This window comes from Opisthocomus hoazin, chromosome 6 (assembly GCF_030867145.1).
Source record: "Opisthocomus hoazin isolate bOpiHoa1 chromosome 6, bOpiHoa1.hap1, whole genome shotgun sequence".
In the NCBI taxonomy this organism is placed as follows: domain Eukaryota; kingdom Metazoa; phylum Chordata; class Aves; order Opisthocomiformes; family Opisthocomidae; genus Opisthocomus; species Opisthocomus hoazin.
Window position 1 is genome coordinate 64,946,559 of NC_134419.1, and position 21,322 is coordinate 64,967,880.

The window sequence follows — 21,322 nt, forward strand, 5'->3', positions numbered from 1 at the left end:
ACTCTTGAGATACACAGGATGAAAGACAACACAGTAAAACAGGTTTCTAATATCTCTTTCCAGTAGTTCCCAATGTTCCATACCAAAGAAAGCATATTTCAAAGATGACAAGGGTACAGAGCATTTCAGTTGCCTAACCTCTGCACGTCCCAGGGAACCAGAGACAATGTGCTTGCACAGAACTCTGCAGTGGGGAGTGTGTCTCTCACCTGATAGTATTATCTGAAGAGCCGCTCACTACTAGCCTGTCTCTGTACTGCAGACATGCAATGCCTCGTTTGTGGCCATTTAAGGTGCGCACAAATTCGCAGGTACTAGTGTTCCATACCTGTGACAGGAAGGGGAAGGGAACCACACAGAGACAAAATTATTAAGAAGAGACTAACAAAAACTGGTATCTGTATGATATATAGGTGTATCCAGAATGTTTTTATTCATTGAAGATGCTATCATTACGACTGGGAAAAATACCCCTCCAATGACTTGTGACTATAGTTTGCAACTGTTAGCAACTTGGGTCACTGTAAACAGAAGAATTTGCCACATCATATGAGAATTAGCTTCCAAAATCAGGCTTTAGCACTCTAGGTCTATGGTTTAGTCTACACAGGATCTTGATTTTCCTCAGTTTTAACGCTGCAGATTGGGATCACAGCAGTAACACTTAAGTGACTCCTATCCGCTCACATTCACTTTTGCCCCCATGCTGCCCTCTGACAACTGTTTGAATGACTGATGCTTGAAACAGATTGTGGAAGTGGTCAAGCCAAAAAAGAACACAGAAAAAAAAGTCCTTTTTCAACTGCGTCTGTACCTGGATCTGATTTGTCATACAGCTCTGTAAACAAGTTGTGCAAGCTCAACAGAGGAGGAATGAGTGGAAATGAGCAGCAGGAAGAACACTGCTTCTAAAGGAATATCTGTGTAATAGCTGCCAAGGACCACCTTCCCTGTCTGGTGACTGTTCTTGGTTATTAAATACCCCAGTGCTGCAAGCTGCAAATAAAAAGCTTCTGAAACACCTCACCTTTATAGTTCTGTCACCTGATGCTGATACAATGTACTTGTCATCAAAGTCCACTACGTTGACGGCAGCTCGGTGCCCTACTAGCACCCTCCTCAGGGTGATGTCTGTTGGTGAAGCCATGTCCCACACAGCAATGGAACGGTCTTTGGAACATGTCACCATCATGCCGTTATTGAAGCGGAGGTGCAGTACTGCTTCGCAGTGGTGAATCAGTGTATTCAGCATCTCGCCTGCATTCACGTCCCATACCCTGCAGTTTCAAATTTCAAACCAGAGAGAAAAGAGTTAAAGGACCGTACAGTGGATTTTCTGCAGAGCGAGAGGGGGATAGGAAGAGGCAATTGACTCTCTAGCAACATTAGAGAAGCAAACACCACAAGTTCTATCTACATCTATTAAAGAGTTCATTAAAAGATGTATTACGTAAGCCTGTTGATTATGCACACATTGAGACGGTCCAGCAGCCAAAAACCCTGCAATGCAGTTAACACCATAAAAATAATCCAGCCATGAAAAAAGCATTCTTTAATTAAGGGAATTTAGTGCTGAGGAAAGGTATGAGATTGATGGCCTTAAAGACTGATGTTTCCTGGTTGTGTCAGCGTACCAGACACTCCATTTCCACTCAATGAGTACTTAATCATGACCTGTGAAGAACCAAGTTCAGTAACAGGTTTAATTTTTGACCTCTCTCACAGGACTATCAACTGAAATGATAATTTATACAGAAGCAGAAGACAAGATAATGCTTTTCAAACAAACGTAAGTAATTGCCACAAGTTGCACCACGAATTGCATTTACCTTGCAGTGCACCTGGTACACAGCTACATTCCAGGAATGTGTTGAATACACAAATTAAGACAGAGCATTTATGTCAATTTAATGTTATTGGAACCAACTGTTTCAGCTGAAATATAATTTAAGATGAAAGTTAGACAAAGGCTTCATACAGAACTTCTAGGACTTGAAATGAAGATTTTAAGCCTTAAAACTATTTCTTCTGGGCTATTCTGTTGGCAAACTTCTTTTGCCCTCCATAAAGAGGTTTCTTTTGGCACTATCACACCTGTATTCCAGATACACTACGTGAGAGCAGAAAATGGCTGTACCATCAGGCACTTCAGACACTGCAGAAGTTAAAACTTTCCTCTGCCAATAATGTGAGCAGTAAGAAAAGGTAAGATGTGAGAAAGACTTCTAATGTCTTATTTTCTAACTTACGGAGGCTGAAGTGCATCAACTTACAGACTATAAACGAGAAAGAAAACTACATTCCAATTACAAAATGCAAAGGAGAAAAACCCACAGACTAAAAAAGACTTGAGCTATAAACAGATGAGCAGTTTGCAGACAGGGTTGCCAAACTGAGTAGGAGCTGGAGACCTACTGACTTCTTTGGACAAGTGCCTCCCTGAGATCTCACAAGCATTAAGAGCCCATCTGTACTGTCTATTGGATGAAGCCCCTCTTCCTGAGGAGACCCACGGATTAAAGTGATGCATCCTATGTGCCTCTGGGGTTTGCACAAACATTTATAGATACAGTGGGAAACAAAGTATTTCTGGGCAAGTAGCCAGTGTGCAATTTGGCCTGCCTGGCCCGATATGGAAGATGATAGTGCTAGTTACAGAAACCAGCCTCTCCTTTTGCGATCTGTTTAGCACAGTGCAGTTCCCACACCATCTCCAGGCAGGTAGTATTGCCAAAATTCTGGATTTCCACTAATGATAGGACCCCAAAATCTAACAGCACCACAAGACTGCATGCATCACATGTCAGGAACTATATTTAATGGTTATTAGCTTAACAGTGGTAGTTTACATGCAAGCATGGTGATAATCATGAGGAGCTTGCAGCCATAGGAACACATGCTAATGTGCCTTCAGAAAAGGCCACTGACATAGCTTTTCGTTGTCTGTAACTTCACTGCATGGGCATTGTTTGTACTCTGACAAGAACAGAATATATAACAACATGGAGAAGACAGACTAGCTCCTTCACATCCAAGTTCATATTGCAGTTCACTAACTGACATGTGCAGGAATTAAGACTCTCTGGGACACTGTAATATGTCTAGTGGACCTCACATCTGCACAACACGCACCACAAGTCCTGACTTGAGGTGTCCAGCCTTTTGCTGGAGACTGGAAGGAAAGCAAAGTTAGAGATATTTAATGAAAAGAAACATCATGCTGAAATTTAATTAAAGTTACAGGAGATCTAGTCATACATCTTTTGTTAAAATTAAGTGACAACAGATGACTAAATGTTCAAACTTGTTTTGAAAACTTCAACCAACTTTTAAAAAAAGTTATTCTCAGTGAGTATTTAAAACTTTCTCAGGGAGTGTCGAAACATGCAAAACCTTGGTGACATGCCAGATGGCCTTCCTAAGTCATCTCGACCTTGACTGGCCTTTGCTTAGGTTCTCATTTCTCCTTGACAGCCATTTGCATGGGCATCTGACAAACAAGGGCAGTGTACTCCTGAACAAATAGGCTGAACTACTTCACGGAACCGTCTGAACGGCACATTTAAGAAAAGATTATTTCAGCAGCTTGCAAGGCTAAAATCTTAGAGGCAAACAGAAAGCCCCAAATCATGAGCACACACCTGACTGTTGAGTCTGAAGATCCAGTAATGATAACCCGTTCATCGTACTGGAGGCACAGGACAGAACCCGTGTGTCCGGTGAGAATTCGCTTGCATTCCAATGTATTCTTATCCCAGATCTAAGATAGCAAACATTGAAAACCAGACAGCTCAGTAAGGTTTTCATCTTTCAGCACTTACTGGTTTGACTGGACTGTTTTTCACTACAACACATCATCCATAGTGCAGTTACAACATCTTTAGCAGCATCTGTAGAGTCTTCTAAAGGCTCTTTGGTGCAATATATTAACATCTTTGATATTACTGGCTTTCCTATGAACATTGGTTCTATCCTTCTCATCAGGGTACAGGGCACAGTAATTACATAGCCTGTAATTACTGATGGATCAAAACTCCTAGTGAAGTCTGTTTGTAAGAAAACTGGGTCTGTCTTGCCAGGTAAGAGAGGCATACATGTTGTGCAGGTGTGAGTGGGGAAAAGAAAAGGCTAGGTTACTAACAAGAGATTGGGTAGGTGTCACTGAAATTAGGACACTATTATTTATGGCATACGCACTACGTGCCATTAGTATGCCCTTCTGGAGCATTCTCACCTTGATAGTATTGTCTCGTAGGCCACTTACTATCTTCTGATCATCATACTGTAAACAATAAACCCCTTTGCTTGTCTCGCTTCGGCAGTGGATTCTCTGTAAACTGTGCCTTCCACACCGCCAGTTTGACTCTATTGTCTTGAGGAGAGACAGGAGACAAAAGAGAAGTAAAAATAAAGCACAGAACTATCTCCCCTTTTTTTGTTTGCTTAAGAAGACAGCATATCCTTTTCCTCATGCTTTTTGCCTGCAATCAGGCCCATACAATGGCATAACTGCTTTCTAGAAGAAGCAATGCACATAATAAAACCAATTAACAGACAAAGGCCCGGAAAACATATTGTGGCTAAACTCATCTGTGTTGTCTGGAATGGTGAGGAAGAGGTGACCTAAGAAACTTTTTTCTGTCTCCAACCTTTAACTCGCTGTGACTCAGTGACTAAACAACTGAAGAGACAGTCTCAGCTGAGTTCTAGCTGAGTGCTTGTACAAACTTGTCACAACAGTGCCTGAGCACTGCTTCTGCCATTAGGAAACTGCCAGAACACGGCATTTGCTCACACTGGATACAAGGCAACCATGCTCAGTTGCTTCCTATTTCCCTGGGTCTTAGGGTTGCAGTCTCAAGTGATGCACTTTCTCCCTAGCTCAGTTCACGATACCTGCCCGTAACATCTCATTGGGTCTCATTTGCACTGGGTGGAGCAAAGGACTGTGCAACAGAGAAAATCAAGATGGTATGGTGCTGCCGTGACATCTGACGTGCAAGGTGTAGAGACTCCATCTGCAAACAGCTCACTGAACAATCCAACTCATCCTCTAAGCAAATGGCGAAGCCTGGGACCTCATAGAACTGTCCCAGATCTACAAACTCCAGGCAAACACAGACACATCAGATTTAATTAAATATTTCATTAGAATGAAATATTGTCAGAATTTCAGCATCATGAATAAATCAGGGAGATATAAAAAAAAACCCAAACACACCAACAAAAACCCCAAAATACCCTCCCACCACTCTGCAAGCTGTTTCTTACCTCTATGTCCTGTATAATTTTGGGGTAAAGTGCTCTGTAGAAGGAGTTGGGTGGGGCAGTCCCATCAGGAGGTTTATTTTTAAATAGATATTGTCCCCTGGAAGACAAAGAACACTCCCATTGAACACAAATCATGTTCCAGCATTTTGGAGAACGGTTCTCCTGGCATTTTACAACGCCTCAGTTGGAGGTGAGAATGGTTCATGCCCAAAATATACATACTCATATCAGAGGTCACCTTTAAAATAATGCGTAAAAAGAAAATGAAAGAAGCCAAGGAACCCTCAAACTCACTATGCATCCAAGGCTAGCTTTTAACTGCATTAGCAGGAACAATATCAGTTTTGGTACATGGACATTTTACTGCTATTACTATATTTTGGTAAGCAACACTTCATCTGTGATGCCTCCCTCATTTCAACACTGATTTGGAATACTCATATCCCAAGCTAGATTTTTGCTACAAAAAAAATCCATAAACGGCAATCACTACCTGCTGTGTAAAAAACTTTAATTCCTCATCCTGAAGTTAAGAAGCCACCAAACACGGTGTGGAAGCTAGTAAACCCCACCATGGGCGTAGTAACTGCTGTTCTGCCTGGCAACATGCCTCACAAAATGGTGAGAGGCACAAATGCCTCCAAGTGTAATCCTGGCATCAGAGGCACAGAGTTTACACTGGGCCAGCTCTCCACTTCTCCCTCCCTCGCTCCATTATGGTATAATTAATTGTTCAATACTTCCTCGCACATTTCGTTCTTGTCCTTTCCATAGAGTATACCTTGAAACTCATTTGAGAGACTGTACATTAGCTGCCCTGATGTACTTGCAGTAGGGAAATTCCAACAATGAACCAACATTTTTAGGTTTTGTAAGGCAGTAGCAAACTATAGGACTGAAAAAACAAAACAACAAATGCTCAAGAAAAGAACTTTTGATAATTCTTTAAATAAAGTACTTAAAGTATGACTTGAGAGAAAGGTGCTTTCCACTTTGGACAGAGCAATCATCTGAGTCTTCAAATACAGTCACCAGCAGCCACTCACATGGGGACAAACACACATGAAGAAGGGACACATGGATGCAGGCAAACCACTAACTAGGTGGTTGCCTATTTACTGTGATCCAGTCTGGGAGTGCATACAAGAAAATTAAAATTATTGGCCCAGGGAGACAAAAAAATGCTTTGTAGATACACAGAATACGTAGGACACATCCTGGAATTCTTGGAGTACAACTATTACAATCTGTATACACTTCTATGTGCCTGAAAAGCTGCTTATTGTTTCCAACTTTATTATTCTTGTTTCAAACTTTACTAGCTGATCTAATACAAGGTCTTTTTGCTACCTATCAGCCCTGCCTTGCTGCATGTAGTCTGTTGTTAACAGTTCAGCTAAAGGATTGCTCGGAATTTCCACGGCATCCCAGTGGCCGTTGTGCTGTGCTCTGGGATAAAAGGAACTATTGTTTGCAGGTTTTGATGACTGGCCAATTCAATCAAGAATTCAGATGGACACCATTGTGCCCAGATTTTGGGCTTCTGTTTTATATTTCTCTAAATCTGTGTAACTCTTATTGCTCCCTGTCAAGCTGTCAGTGAAGGCTACTGTGCTGTGAAACTGGGTGTTTCTGTTGTAAACTATGAGCTGCAAATACAGAAACCAGGTAGCCCATGTGCAAACTGAGGAGCCATAAGCAAATAACATCAGACGTCGATCACTCTGAACTGTCCGGTTAGTCACCTCCTTGTTCCACGCACAGCGTTAGCATCGATTACAAGCTATAAAACTCTATACGTTAGAGATGCAATGACACTGGGTATTTCTTGTCTGCCTCTCTTCACCACTCCACTACGCCTGCAGTTGTATCTTCTAGGGCTAATCAGACGGGAATCTGAAAGACAGGGCACAATTTGCTCCTGTTGTGTCAAAGTAATGTCCAGGACACAGTGCAAACCTGAAGAAGAGGTGCAGTAACAGGGTGTGACTGTCCTTTGAGATGAGAAGCAGGATTTTGCAACTGTTTTTTAGAAATGTCATGTGTCTGTATGACTAGTAATTGGCACTGATGTTATTTCTAAAATCTGGAGGGAGCAACTTGAGAACTATCAGCTTTTATCTCTGACAAGATGCTGGGAATAGGAAAAGTTCCACAGAACAGGAAAAAGACAAATACAGCTGTTGCACTTTAAAACAAGGGAAGAAGGTCCACCAAGAAAATTGTGGACTGTCCAACCCCACCTCGAAAGCTTAGCAGTTCTAGAGCACACAGTCAATCACATGAAGATGACAAGGTGACAAACAACAGGTTACATTGATCAATCCAGAACAGACGATGTCAAACTGACCTAATTTCTTCTCACAGGCTGTTCTCATGACTTAGCAAGGAAGTATGATCTTGGAAGAGATCTGGGGTGAACACACAAATGGCTAGAAAGCACAGTTTACTGGTAATGCACTGTCAAACAGGATGGCAACTGGGATCTGGCATGGAGTCTGTCCTAGATGTGTCACTATTGAGCATTGTTGTTAATGACAAAGAATGGAACAGGGAGTGCAATGGTACTGAAACTGGGAGAAGCTACAAGCACTTTGGAGGACAAGATTAAACTCATAATGCTCCTGACAAAATGGAGAAATACCAAACAATAAATAGAATCTAATTCAATAAAGACAAGTGCCAAGGTCACCACTGAGTAACAATGTCAGCGTGCAAGATTAGGAATAATGGCTAAGTAGAACTTCTACAGAAGGGGTAATTAACTTTGTAACAGTATTATAGCATTGTTAAAAAAAAACCATGTTCTACTGGAAAGCATAAAATGGAGTCCTCCAGCATGCAAAGCAATGTTTCCCACACCACCAAACTCTGGTGATATCTTGGCAGAAGTAAGACACCCAGCTGATTACACCATCCTCCAAGAATGGAGTAGAGTAATTGGGGAGGGTCTAAACAGAGAAAACTAAGAACAACAAGAGGACAGGACAACACAGGATTATGGTTGGTTAGTGCATCCAAAATGTAGGAAACGTGATAATCTTCCAATATGGAACAGGTGACTGCAAAAAGGAGAATGACAAACTGTCCTGCGTGTCTGTGTAGGGTAAATATAATAGGCCAAACTGTAGCTACGAAGACAGCCTAGATCTTAGGAAAACCTTTCTAACTCTAAAATTAGTGAAACAGTAGAATTCCTTGCCCAGGCAAGGCCTGGGGAATCTCCATCAGTGAAGGTTTTCAAGAATAAGTTAGACAAACATATGGGATGACTTAAGAGAAGCCTGGCTCTGCCTCTGGGAAACAGGAGGGACTGAAAAACCTCTCAAGGTCGTCTTCGGACTTACTGTGACCTCAATAATACAAAGCAGAAACCGAAGTCCTGGAAAGAACAAGGCACACAAAAGTTACCACTGTCACGCTTGTGTTTATTTTACACTCTTTATAAACACTACACTTCTGGAAGTAGATCAAAATAGTATTTATTTTTAAAGGATGTTTCATAATCCTGATTTACTCACCTTTACTTCCTGAAACAAACAGTATAACAAAATTAACCATAAAACAGAAGTCTTTGTTTGCAACTCTATCTTTTTCTTTTTAATAGCAACCAAAATGCCTGAGCTGTCACTTTTATCTTGTTTATGAAATATTCATACCCAGCTTCCCTTCTGCCAACATCCTAGGGACACCCTTGGAAAAGAAAATTATGTATTAAAGGACATACCCCTGAGAGGGGAAGTTCTAATGAAATGTTAACAGAGCAGCTTCAAACTTGAGTGAGACCCACATTGTAGTAAGGCTATTCCAGATGATTATTAACTAATCTATCTGCATTTCTAAAGTCCCCTATTCTCCGTGGTACCTACCCTCAGCTTCCAGTTTGAAAATTAAACAGATATCTAATAGTGAAAATCTGCTGAGGAAAACAAACAGACCTATCAGGAAGCAACTAATTCATAGCACATGCTGCCCCACTGCCACCCCTAAAAAAGCTCTTCTGCTCTGAACTGCTGACTAGTTTAGTGTTCCCCTGGGGCGTACGCAGCTTCTTAATTTGAACCAAATGACAGCTAGGGGTAAAAATCTCTGTCTGTATATTCCACTTCTCACAGTGGGATAAAAGCACGACCACATGAGGAAGGTGAGGAAAAAGCCGCCACATTGCCTGCATAGCCAAATAATGCCCTAACTCCCCAAGCCTGAATTTTGATTTAAGTAACTGTCAGGTTTGGAACCAAGATGATGTTTCAGGGTGCTAAACACCCCTCCTCAAACATGGTCTGAAACACACAGCACCTACTGTTCCGAATTGGGGCAAGAGAGGTGAAGATGCAGTTCCCTCACCATCCTCTCCTCTCTGACAAGCCCCTCCACAGGGAGTCTGTCCTGACCATTCTCTCGATGAGCTTCTTCCACAGCATGCCATCCGACGTCACCCGGTACCACTCTTTGCACACCAGCTCAGCAGCACACAATGATCTGGCATCCAGGTATGACAGAATGTTCTCAGCAATGTGATCCAATCCCCGAGCTGGGGGAGGGGGGAAAGAAAAAAAAAAGATTATTTTCTGGGGAGACACAGAGTTTAAAACAACTCCCCTTGCTAGTGCAAAGACAGCCTCTCTTTCCATCTCCTCTTCTCCATGTAGAGCTGGACCAACAGTACAGAAGAGCATTTGCGGCTAAGTTCAGAAGTGAACAGCATTCTCCAACTTCCTTTGGATATAACACAACAAGTCATTAAAAATAATAAAGAATCCAAGAAGTCATTCCAATCTATTTCGATGGGTTTTAGCACTAGGGGGATATGCTATGGATGGCATTTCCAACTCAGCGACGCAGCCCCCAAAATCTCTCTATATTAGGACCATTTCTCATCTCACTGCTACAGCTGTTCTCATGTTCCAACGGCTCAAAAGCTGTTTTTGCTAAAGCAGTAGCTTTTAAACGTAATGAAGAAAAAAATATATATTCCCAATGTGTGCCCTGAAGGGTAGTGGTACCTTTAGACATGGGGGAGGGAAAGATATGCAGATGCACAGAGAAGTGGAGAGGGAAGCAGAGGCTGTGTAAGGAGAAAGTGAATCGGGTTTGCTAGTTTCATTTATTTTAGTGGGTGGAGAAAAAATCTGCACCAAAGTGGTACAATCTGCAAATATTTTCCAGTGTGAACACCAGGACCAGTTTTGTTTCAACATGGCTGGAGTGAAATGTAAAGCAATTGCCTGGTTAGCACCAAGCAGCCTGATGTAACGTCGGCGTAGCTGGGCGCCAAGGAAGGTTATGCTGCGTTTCTTAACTGGATGGATGTATCCAGTAAAAATGTGCCCTTACCCACTGAAATTTAATCACCAGCAAGACTTCAGGAAAGTAAGATGCCTTTTAAATGAGATGTTGCATAAATACAGCTTCCCTCAGATGCTGTGTAATTCACAAGTGAGACACAGCATCAAGAGATTATCTCAGTTCACAGGTCAAATTTCAGAGGCTTTGTGAAAGCTGCAGTTAGCCCCCATCATCCCTCAGGCATAACATTCAGACCAATCAAAAAGGAAGCATGGCAGATTGGTATTATATGCATCTTCCCTCTGGTTTACATTTGGGACAGAGTTAAATACATCTTTTCTTGCTTTTAAAACAACAACCTCAAAGACCAGGCCCTACTTGTGACAGGGAAAGAAAAAGCAGCAAGTGCCTTTTTACAGTCACGTGTTTGTACTTCTGCAAACCCAAACTGGGTGCAATCAGCTGATTCTGATTATAGTTCATGAGACACAAAAGGCCCAATCTTTGCCTTCGTTAACCAACAGATCTCAAAATTATCTTCCAATGCATTAAAACGAGAAAATTCAGCATGCCTCCTCTCGCTCCTTTCAAACATCCTAAAATTATAATACGCTCTGGGTGAGACATTCTGCCTAGAATTTTATGCTTCCATTCATACGCAGAAAAAGCACGTGAATGATACCATCCATGCACAACCAGAGAGCGCAGAAAGAGGCCTGACATTTCTTATCTTTATAGATGCAAAATTAGATGTCAACCTGCAAAATAAAAGCATCAGCAGCCTTTATTATGTACTTAATCTGAACGGATATATACAGCCACTTAAAAAAAAGAGTGTTTGTAAATTTAGATTGACACTATAGCAATTTGTGGAAAGAGAGATACCACGTTTTAGTGAACATGAACTGGAATTTGCAGGAATTCCACAATTTGGTAGGGCAGACATGGACATCGTGTGCTCCTGCTTCGCACATTTGCTTTCCCAGTCTACATCGCTTCCAATGGGCCCAAAGCTGTTCACAGACGCACCAGGACATTTACAAATCCATACCGGTGGCTTTATGTAAGCAGTGTGACAGCAAGAAATTATTTTACATGGGGAACACACAAGGGGCTTTAGGAAGCAGGGCTACACCGCATAAACTGGTCACAGCAGTCTTCACCCACAAGTCTGCCTCTGATCCACCTGCCCCTTCCGGATCATCAGTAGTTGCACATGAGATCTTGCTGCAATGAGGTGTTGTAACCACACCCATGACCATAAGTCACCCTTTGCCATTGCTCCTAGACCCTTCGCAGAGAAGGAATACCAGTGTTTTGGCCTCTCCTCACATTTATGGTAAGTGGAAGGGCAGAGCTATTCTGGCTTGGTCGCAAACTCAATTTTATTATTATGTTTTTTAGGAACAGCACAACTCACTGAGACATGTATCTAACAAAGCGCTGCTTCCTTAAGAAAGAGAAATCTCTGCTCACAGAAGTTTTTGCTAAATCGATGTGAAACACAATTAGCCCTTCAGCCCTCCATACCGACAAGAATGTTTCAGATATTTCACACATAAAACCCTTATAAAGATGACTTTCCTCACAAAAAATGTTAAACAGCTTAGAAATGCTAAGCAGAGGCCTTATTTTTCAGAAACAGAAGTAAGTTTGTTAAGTACACAGTTAAGCTGTATTTTTCAAACTACCTTAATTCTGTCCAAACTACTGGGAAAATAATCTGAGCCAATTTTACTCAGTAGAGTGTGCTCATGATCTAAAACTATCTTTAATTCTGGTCATTCTTTGGGACAGTGCTAGGAGGACAGAGATAAGACGCCTCATGATTTTGAAGTAGCTTTATTGTTTTGTTTACTCAAGGAGGAGAGCAGGAGAGAGAATGAAGGAGTACAAGTGAAACCAGAATACTGAACACTAGAGAAATTCAGAAAGCTAAAAAAAAAGAGTTTAAGGTTGGTTTTTTTTTATTATGTGACTTAATTTGAAATTTTAGGTTCATCACTCTTTCCTAGGAAGTTTCTTACCTTCCCCTTTCCCACTGCCGTCACTAGAAACCTGCCTATACTCAGGACATCCTGCACAGACTGCAGAGCCTGCACCAGCGTAATTCCTTGCCATTAATTTTCTCCCTTGAAGCTATATTCACTAGGACATTAACACTTTACAAATATGCAAATTGATGCACATACATTATTTAAACACACAGTTCCCACAACTATTCAAATACTCCGACTCTGAGACAGCAAAACCAGCTGCTTCCTGGGTAACTGAAAAGACTACTAATAAATACGGTATGGCTAGGAAATTCTGAATGCCTCTGAAAAATATTTACAACATTTGCCCAAAATTTTCAGAAAATGGCCTGTAGGATAGAATTAAGCAAGTGCAAACAAGATGTGCCAGCTTGCTTTGATGGAGTTTTCTGGAGAGAAACCTGGAAAAATTGTGTATGTAGCTATATGTATACTTCCACTTTAAAAGTGGGGAAACCAATGCACTTTCAAAAAACTCTCTATTTTTCTGAAACACAACAGCTCCACAAGTTACAATGTTGTTCTAAGTACATGAGATTATTGCCAGTGAACTACTAAAATCCAACATAAATCAGGTACTTAGCATAACTAAGATTATTATTTTTTTAATGCTACAACAGCCATTTGACTACTGGGCACAACGAGTTTAGAAATCCAGTCAGTCTATGTATTTAAATTCATAACAAAACTCCTGCAGTGCCTTTATGCTTTGTACAATTCACAGTTAAACATGCTTTTTTTCCATCTTTAAACCCTAGAAATTAAATTTCACGTTGAGAAATCCCTTCTGAAGAATGATCAAATGACTGGATCGAACAAATTGTCGGAGTTCAGCAGTTCTCCAAAGGCATTCACAGAACAAGCTTTTGGCAAGAAACTCCTCTCTTCAGCTAGCTGTTTAGAGACAACACCTGTAGCGCTTCTTGTTCAGGTCCATCTGAAACTAAGGACTATGCTATGCGAATGCCAATCTGCTAATTATCTATCTATAGAGGTACGATCTAACAGTCTGAAAAAAGACTAAAGAGCCAGGAATTTCTGTCTGGCTCTGAAACTCTATTGCTGTATATATTTTCTCTCCCACTGCCTCAGTTTTCCCATCTATAAGACAGGGCCAATACAAAACTGCACGTACACTACTTCATGCGTGCGCTCTCTGAGATGTACCCAACGCCGCATCTGAGAACAGCTGCAATAATATTCTCAATGAAAAGCACTACAGATGTGCAAAAAATAGAACATTTCCATCCTTTGATCGTGTCCTCCATTCTCTGTTAGCAATAAACACGTAATCAAAGTGATGGCTTCAGGAAGGTATTTTACTAGGAAAGAGAGACAAAAAAAAAAAATCTAAGTAAGAAAACGAATAATCTCAGCTGAACAACCAAAAACAGCAGTTCTAACGTAAAAAATTTTTGTTACTCATGCATCGTTGTGAGCATTCAGAGTACAACTCCCTGCCCTGTGGCTTGCGACAACTGTCCTTACAATACATATATGAGCTATCGTTTACTCCTAGCCAAACCATGGTGGTATTAGATCATGCCTTGAGAGATGGTAGAAATACAAAATAAAATATTACTACATTTCATACTGGTATAGAGCTTCTCATTCAAAAGCTATCATCTGTTTTGCAAACTGACCCCAGAACAGACCTCTCTCCAGCAGGGCAGGCCAGAGCAGGCCAGTTTTCTGAAAGACAAGACAGAGGAGCAAGCTCCCTTCGCCTGCAGGCATACCTGGCAGTGCAGTGATGAAGTCCCGCTGTAACATGGGTTTGAGGTATGAGTTTATATGTCCATGCTGGTAGTGACACATCTGGGAGATGAGGTGCTCCACAAACTCCACCTGGTCAGACTCAGACCACTGTTCAAAATACTTGACGCAGAGTTCCTTCTCCTTCTCATAGCTTGCAGACAGTTTTCTTTGCTTGGGCACAATCATACTGGAAGTGCCATTGGCAAGTTTTGTCTGTAAATAGGAAGGAGAGAAAAACTCAAACCATATACATGAAAAGGAGCTCAAGCTTTATGATTTTTGGGGAGGAGAAAAGCAGAAGGAAAAAACACTCTAACACATAAAGTTGGCCAAGGCCAAGTATCCCGTTTGGTGCTGCCAGCCAGAGGGCAGCCACGGCGAGCTGTAACCCTGGCAGGACAACACAGTGGCTCATCCCAGAGCTGCACACAAAGGACAGTGGTTAGATGGGAAACCGTGAGTGGCAATCTAACACAAACACAATGTTATTTACATCTTGCAGTCAGTAAAATGCATTTAGATTCCTCATCTATAGTTACCAGTTACTTCAGTGCACCAACAGAAACTGCATTTCTATTCTGCTTTTTTTCTAAAGAATGGACTGCTGCTAAAATTCATAGGAAACAGATGAAATGGATGAGGAAAAAAAATTATGGTACTGCTTTTGAGTATAAAATTATACCTTGCGAGCAAAGCCAGCTAAAACGTACCGTGATATTTGGTACATACTTCTTTCACAGAATAAGAGATTTTCAACTTTCTGAGCACTTGTCAGAAGGACTCATCTCAAAGAAGAGTTTCAGGGACAAAACACTGACATCTCAATTTACTACTTGGTAGCAAGATACAATTTCTGCTTTCTAAAAGATTTAACTGGAAGAAAAGTGCACATTTTGCATTGCAAGGATATCCTTTGTCCAAGTGAGATTAACTGTCTGCTGGGAAATTATTTTTTTCCCATACTGATCAAATAGTATGTATTAAATGCTGAAAACGTGTGATTTTCCCTCCTTCATTGCCATGGTTTAACACCAGACAGCATTATAACAACAGTCAATATTATTACATCATTTTTATTTACAAAATACAAATACTCTATTAATTACCAAGTAATTACAGATATCAGAATATATAAAACAATGATGTAGGGATTCCATATTTCTTTTCTAAGATGGTAATTCCAGGCATAAGCCTCACCAGGAAACTTTCTCGACTTTAAGGGAAAAAAACTAGTACCTAAATCTCTCTGTAAAGATATCTAGTGATCTGAAAGAAATGCATGGATTAACCGATTTTACAGGGGGGGGGGGGGGGGGGGGGAAGCCTTTTTTCAGCAAGTGCCAAAACAGTGGGTTATTTAGACACCACAAAATCTAGTTACCAAAACTGGGTTTAGAGTGCAGGAATTCCTCATTTCTCAGGAGTAAATAATTCCTGTATTTCAACAGCCTCCCCAACCTCGACTGCAATCTGGACTTTGAAACACCAAAAACCTAATAATTTGAAAATCTACTCAACTAATCACCATTTACATTTCCTTTTCTAGACAAAATCTACCTCAATACTCTTTTCATCATTTCGAGCAGAGCTGGACAGAATGTAGAAGACGATAGTAATTAGCTGTCATTTTTAACAAGCAGTTTCCTCTATTTCTGAATTATAATTTGACTTAAGTTTCTTTGAGAATACAGAACATGCAATCACATCCTCAGCGCTCAACTCTGCAGTTCACTGTTTTCAACCTTACTTTTTTATCCCCACTCCTCCCTGAGAATCTCTGTGCGTGTCCAGTCAGATCATGTAAGACAAAGGCTACGACTGAGCTAGACTATTTCCTTTGGTCATCACATGGACAGCACTAACCGCAGGTGAGTAGTAGACTCAGCTACTGGCTGGAAGAAAAGAAATATTCTCTCATGGGCCAATTTTTTACATAGAGAGAAATCTCTAAAGGGACTGTGCGCATGAAGTCCTAGGTGTGAAAGGCTGGAGTTATTCTAGCAAAGTCCACAGTAGGCAACAGCCCAGCAAACAGTAATTACCAATGGACTGCACTGAACACCAGTCTTAATGGATTCTGGTCATTTTTGCTGCAGTTAAGCTGCCTGCAAAACAGACACCCCTGTAAAAATGCTGGATTAAGACAGCAGAGAGAGATGTTGTATTCTACAAACTCAATCTCATTTCATTTCTCATTTTGTTTGCTGCGCAGCCAATCTCACAACAGGCTGTCTCTACAAACCATTTTTTAAAAACCTATACCTCTGCCTTATAATTTGAGAGACTGTGAAGTCTGACGAATATGCTGAGCTGGAGCAGAGTAGACAGCTGATGTGCAAAGACCAGAAAAGGGCCAACTCCTTCCACGGGGTGCCACCACACTGCAGCCCTTCCTTGCCTACTGAGCACCCTTCTCCTAGCAGCCTTCAGCTCCCAAATTACTTCTAAAACATCGGCTTGGGGTTTCAAACAGAAGCTGCAACATCTGCAAATAGAAGTAATCATAGAATAGTTTGGTTTGGAAGGGACGTTTAAAGGTCATCTAGCCCAACTCCCCTGCAATGAGCAGGGACATCTTCAACGAGATCAGGTTGCTCAGAGCCCCTGTAACAGCTTATGTGTGTACAAACAGATGGCTTAGATGGGACAAAACAACCCATTCTGCCTGGATCCCAAGTGAATACAGACCTCTTGGGTGGGAATAACAAGTAAAATACAGAGTCCATTGACCAATACTTGTGACAGCTCTGGAAGTCCAACTCCAAGTGTATATAGTGGTTCTGCTAAGAAAAGCACTATACATGTTACAGTGTTTATGTCCAAATTACTGGACAGGGGAACACTGTATTTTTTAAGTTCATGCGCGTACTTTGGCTGCATTCAGACAATGCCAACTTGAGACCTGGTTTGTACCTTTGCCTGCTCTGGTTTTCCCTCAAAAGGAGCAAGGACAAGCCCAGAGGCAGCCATGGTGTGCCCAGGAGGTCCTGTAGTCTATGCAAGCAGGGGACCAGGAGGACAGGGCAGGCCATAAACACATCAGTTTTGCAGAGTAGAGACAGGCGGATTCACAGGGTTCCCAAATCACTCAATCACAATACATGCTCACATGCCTCTCCCAGGTCATCTGTAGCTACAGTTTAGAATAAAATTCCTGAATTTCAATTTGAAGTTTCCTAAAAATCCACTGGGGGTTCAGTGAAAAAGGCCTGTTATTAAAAAAAGACAGCAACAAAACAACAACATCAAGCATTCGTATTATTAAATTGTTGGGAGGGGAGGGTGGTTACTATCAGTAAGAGAATCAATGTGGCTTCCTGAGAAACCCTGATGACTCAGCCATGCCGATCCATTGCCTCAAGTTCATGACAAACCATCTCAGCATATCAGCAACTACTTCCTGGAGCACACCATCATCATCTACAGCCTCTTCCCTCTCCTGCTCCAATAACCAGGCCTCACCTTAAAAAGAAAGGTTCCACACACCATTCATACTGCCAGGGTAAATATCCATCCAAATGCACTGCATACTGTCGTGCTTTTTATAAGCTTCACTTCCAAAGTGGCAAAGAAGAATAAGCACTGGTAGTCCATCACCTGGGATGAAGCTGGAGTATAACAGAGCAAACTATGAACTCAGAACAGATAAAGCTCTTCTGACTCCCTTTTCAAACCACTGTAAGCGAGGGCTGAGAGGTGCCCCAGCTGGCTCTAGGCACAGGAACTCATCTGCAGGAACAGCAGAGGTGTCCTACAACTGTGTGCCTCAGCTTGTAAGCTGTGCCAGGAAACCCAGGGGATTGAGTGCCTCAGGTTGGTACTAGCTCAGAGATCTACGTACTATGCTCCATTGCAGCCCATAATTACAAGACCATTTCTCCAAATGGCTACATTTAACACAAAGCACATTTGTATGCCCAGTGAAGTAGAAGAGGACTAATATATGAAAGGACTTTAATCTAAATAATGGCTTGCAACTATAGGAAGCTGCAATATTTCAACACAGATAAACAAAGCCTGGGTAAATCTCCTGCTCTGCATATAAAACAAAACAGCCATGCTATATTACTGCTGTAACCCATATATGACAACCAAGGTTACTTTTGTTTTTCTTTAGTACAGGAGACCAAGAAGCCTCCTAAAGCACAGAAAAAAACCAAACACAAGCACAGTTCTCTGATTCTAGTATAGGTATACTGTCTCCCAGCCATATGAGTGGTCACAACTTTTATACGTTTTTAAAAAATCACCATGTCCTCTAATCATTGCAGAAGACTTTGTTAAAGCACTTTCCACAGGGCAGATGAATTCAGACTATATGTTTCTCAAAGTAAGAAGACATGTCTTAGAGTCAAAGAAAAAGAGAAGCTGTCTCCTAGCATATCTAGAATGGCTTAAATGATCCCAGCAAGGTTTGGGACCTTCTGGATCTTCAACACATCTTCATGTTGGAGCTCTGAAAAGACTGAGAGCTTAGACCACCACTGCAAATTTATCAGAGTTACTCTTTAGGCAAAAGGAAGTGACTTCCCTTCGACGTTCCAGTACCTACAGGTCATACTGGGCTACTCACTGGGACCACAGGCTCTGACAGAGAGAGGTCTTCTACTGCTTATCTGCAACTGCAGCATTTCACCTCCAACTGCTGGTACCACCAGGCGTGGTTAAGTCACTGATCCAGACAGAGCCACCTTAACAGGAATTTTGGATGGGTCTTAGTGAAGGGGAGGAAAAAAGAGGACATAATGTTTAATTATAAGAAATGATTGAAATAGGCACAGACATACCCTGAGTGCCTCTGCACTGCAGCAAGCTCTAAACTTGTTATCGTTAATGGTTTAAATTTCACTGTGCTAATCATTTCAGGACACAAGCCTTTCTTGATAATCTAATGAATTATTCCAACATCCTTCAGCAAAAAAAATCCTCCATGACAGCACTAATTACAAGACGTTTTCCCAGTGCTTATGTAAAATATGACAGAGCAGCAGCTCAGGGAATTGCAGAAAACTGCTTCTAATTTCCACTGAGAAACTGACAAACACCTCTCTTTCATCTCTCCCAGCTCTCAAGTAAGATTTAACTTTCTCATTTAGTTAATTACCGAGTGAGGATCATCATTTTCCCGGATCGGAGCGGCACAGAGCCTTTATCGTGTTAACTTGTGAACTTGATCGATGGCTGCTGCTAAAACTTAATAACTTCACCCCCTGGCAAATTGTAAGATAAATATAATAGGAGAAACTCTGACAGTAAAAACCTGCCAGAAATGAGCGCTGTGTTTATGTTTCTTTGCAGGCAGCAAAAAAACAACCGACAGCTTATTACTGGGTGCGTGTTACTTATATTTAAAAGACTCCAGGCAGTTAACTTTCTGCGTACTGTTCAAACTTTACTCACAAGATAAAAGACACTGGGGAAAAAAAAACAAGCAATAGGATGACAAAGAAAGGAATCATGGAGGTGTATGTCCAGAGTGGGGAGGGAAGACGGGAACTTCACAATGAAAGCAAAGCCACACTTCTCTCTACATGCCGAATATTCGTCAAGCTTAACCACATTAAAAATACCCACAACACTGGATCCAGACATGAAACTAGTTTCAGCAGTGGCACAAAGCTCAGGAATTCTGGAGCATGTTAGAAGCTGTGTGGGAAAAGCAGAGGGATTAAAAAGTACCAGTGTGGCAGCGAGATGGTTCAGTTTGATGCCCGTAAAGCTGCTCTTAGCCAGAGAACCTCAGTACAGCTGGCTCTTCCAAAGCTACTTGTGCGGCCATGAAACTGCTTGCTACTGCCCATGATAAAGTACCACTCCATACTACTCCAATGTAGCAACGTGACAAAAATGGTGAAACGGAGCTGAGAATGTATGCCAGGCCTCGATAATAAAGGGCAGAGCTAGGATTTGAGAATCCTGTTGAAAGAGGGCTGTTTGCATGCCCTAAAGACAGTAACAGCATAATTAAGAGGGTACAGGTTAAATTTCTATAGCTGGCTTCTTCCTTTTTAGGCTTGTAACTACCAAATGCTGCAGAACTGATTCCCAGATGGCCAAGGCTAAGCAAAGAGGGAAGAAGTCCTTTGCAGATTCTTATCGACTAATTCCTATAAAAGACCTCCTTTGCTCTGACAACTGGGGGGCGGTCAGGGGGTGTCTCACCATTAACAGCAGGATCTTGCGAGCCATAGCACCCAAGAGACACGAGAAGGGTAGCCAGCTCCTCATTTTTCTCCTCTGCAGGATGAACCTGCTTTTCCAGTGTTAGACTTGACAGCAAAGCTACAATGCTAGGTCATTAAACAACTCACTCCATTTACTTTTATTTTAAAAGCTCAGTTTAGAATCTACCCACCTCCATCTCACATAACAGTCTGTGAGGTTAACCATGGGTTTAGCACATATATGGACTTACTCACTCAGTACTGAATTAGTTTCCACGCTGCAAAGCTCACTGAAACATTCTGAAAAACAAACACAACCCAGAACTAGATGATCATCAATCACATCTGAGAGTCAAAAAGAAAGCACCATGAAAGAAACCACAGCATCTTTACTATTTATTTTTTAAGAGAAAATTCAAAATACACCCTCACATTGAAATTAACAGTCCCCTGGATACCCAAGGAACTAGCAGTTTTGCCCATCTAGGGCTTTTAGCTGCTTGTCCACATCTGGTTTCTAATCACACTGCAGAAAAACTTTGATAAGAAAGGATACGTCTAGATGAAAGATCACTGGAATTATACTGGACACACCAGCCCAACCTGCTGCACTTTCTGAAATCCTGGGGGGCCAATAGTTTGCAGAGGTACCATCTAAGTACCTATGATATGGTGTCAGCCTGGGGGCACCCGGCTAAGGATATTACCTCAGACACTGAAGAAAAGGAGAAGGCTGTTTTGGTTTAGGGCCAGAGGAAGCTGCAGACACTAGAGAAGTAACACGCGGAGTCTCTCTAGGGACTG

The 21,322-nt window shown here is 41.6% G+C and overlaps 1 protein-coding gene across 6 annotated transcripts in view; it reads right to left on the reverse strand.

Moving 5' to 3' along the window:
* The window catches only part of BTRC (beta-transducin repeat containing E3 ubiquitin protein ligase), a 122,741-nt gene that overhangs the window by 15,194 nt on the left and 86,225 nt on the right, over positions 1-21,322 (reverse strand). For all 6 annotated transcript variants that reach the window (XM_075423602.1, XM_075423598.1, XM_075423601.1 and 3 more), the window contains 7 exons: positions 14,336-14,567; positions 9,619-9,805; positions 5,272-5,368; positions 4,235-4,372; positions 3,642-3,760; positions 1,028-1,277; positions 210-328 (listed from right to left, as the gene is read on the reverse strand). In XM_075423602.1, coding sequence (XP_075279717.1) covers positions 210-328; positions 1,028-1,277; positions 3,642-3,760; positions 4,235-4,372; positions 5,272-5,368; positions 9,619-9,805; positions 14,336-14,567 — 1,142 coding nt within the window. The remainder of the gene's footprint in view (positions 1-209; positions 329-1,027; positions 1,278-3,641; positions 3,761-4,234; positions 4,373-5,271; positions 5,369-9,618; positions 9,806-14,335; positions 14,568-21,322) is intronic.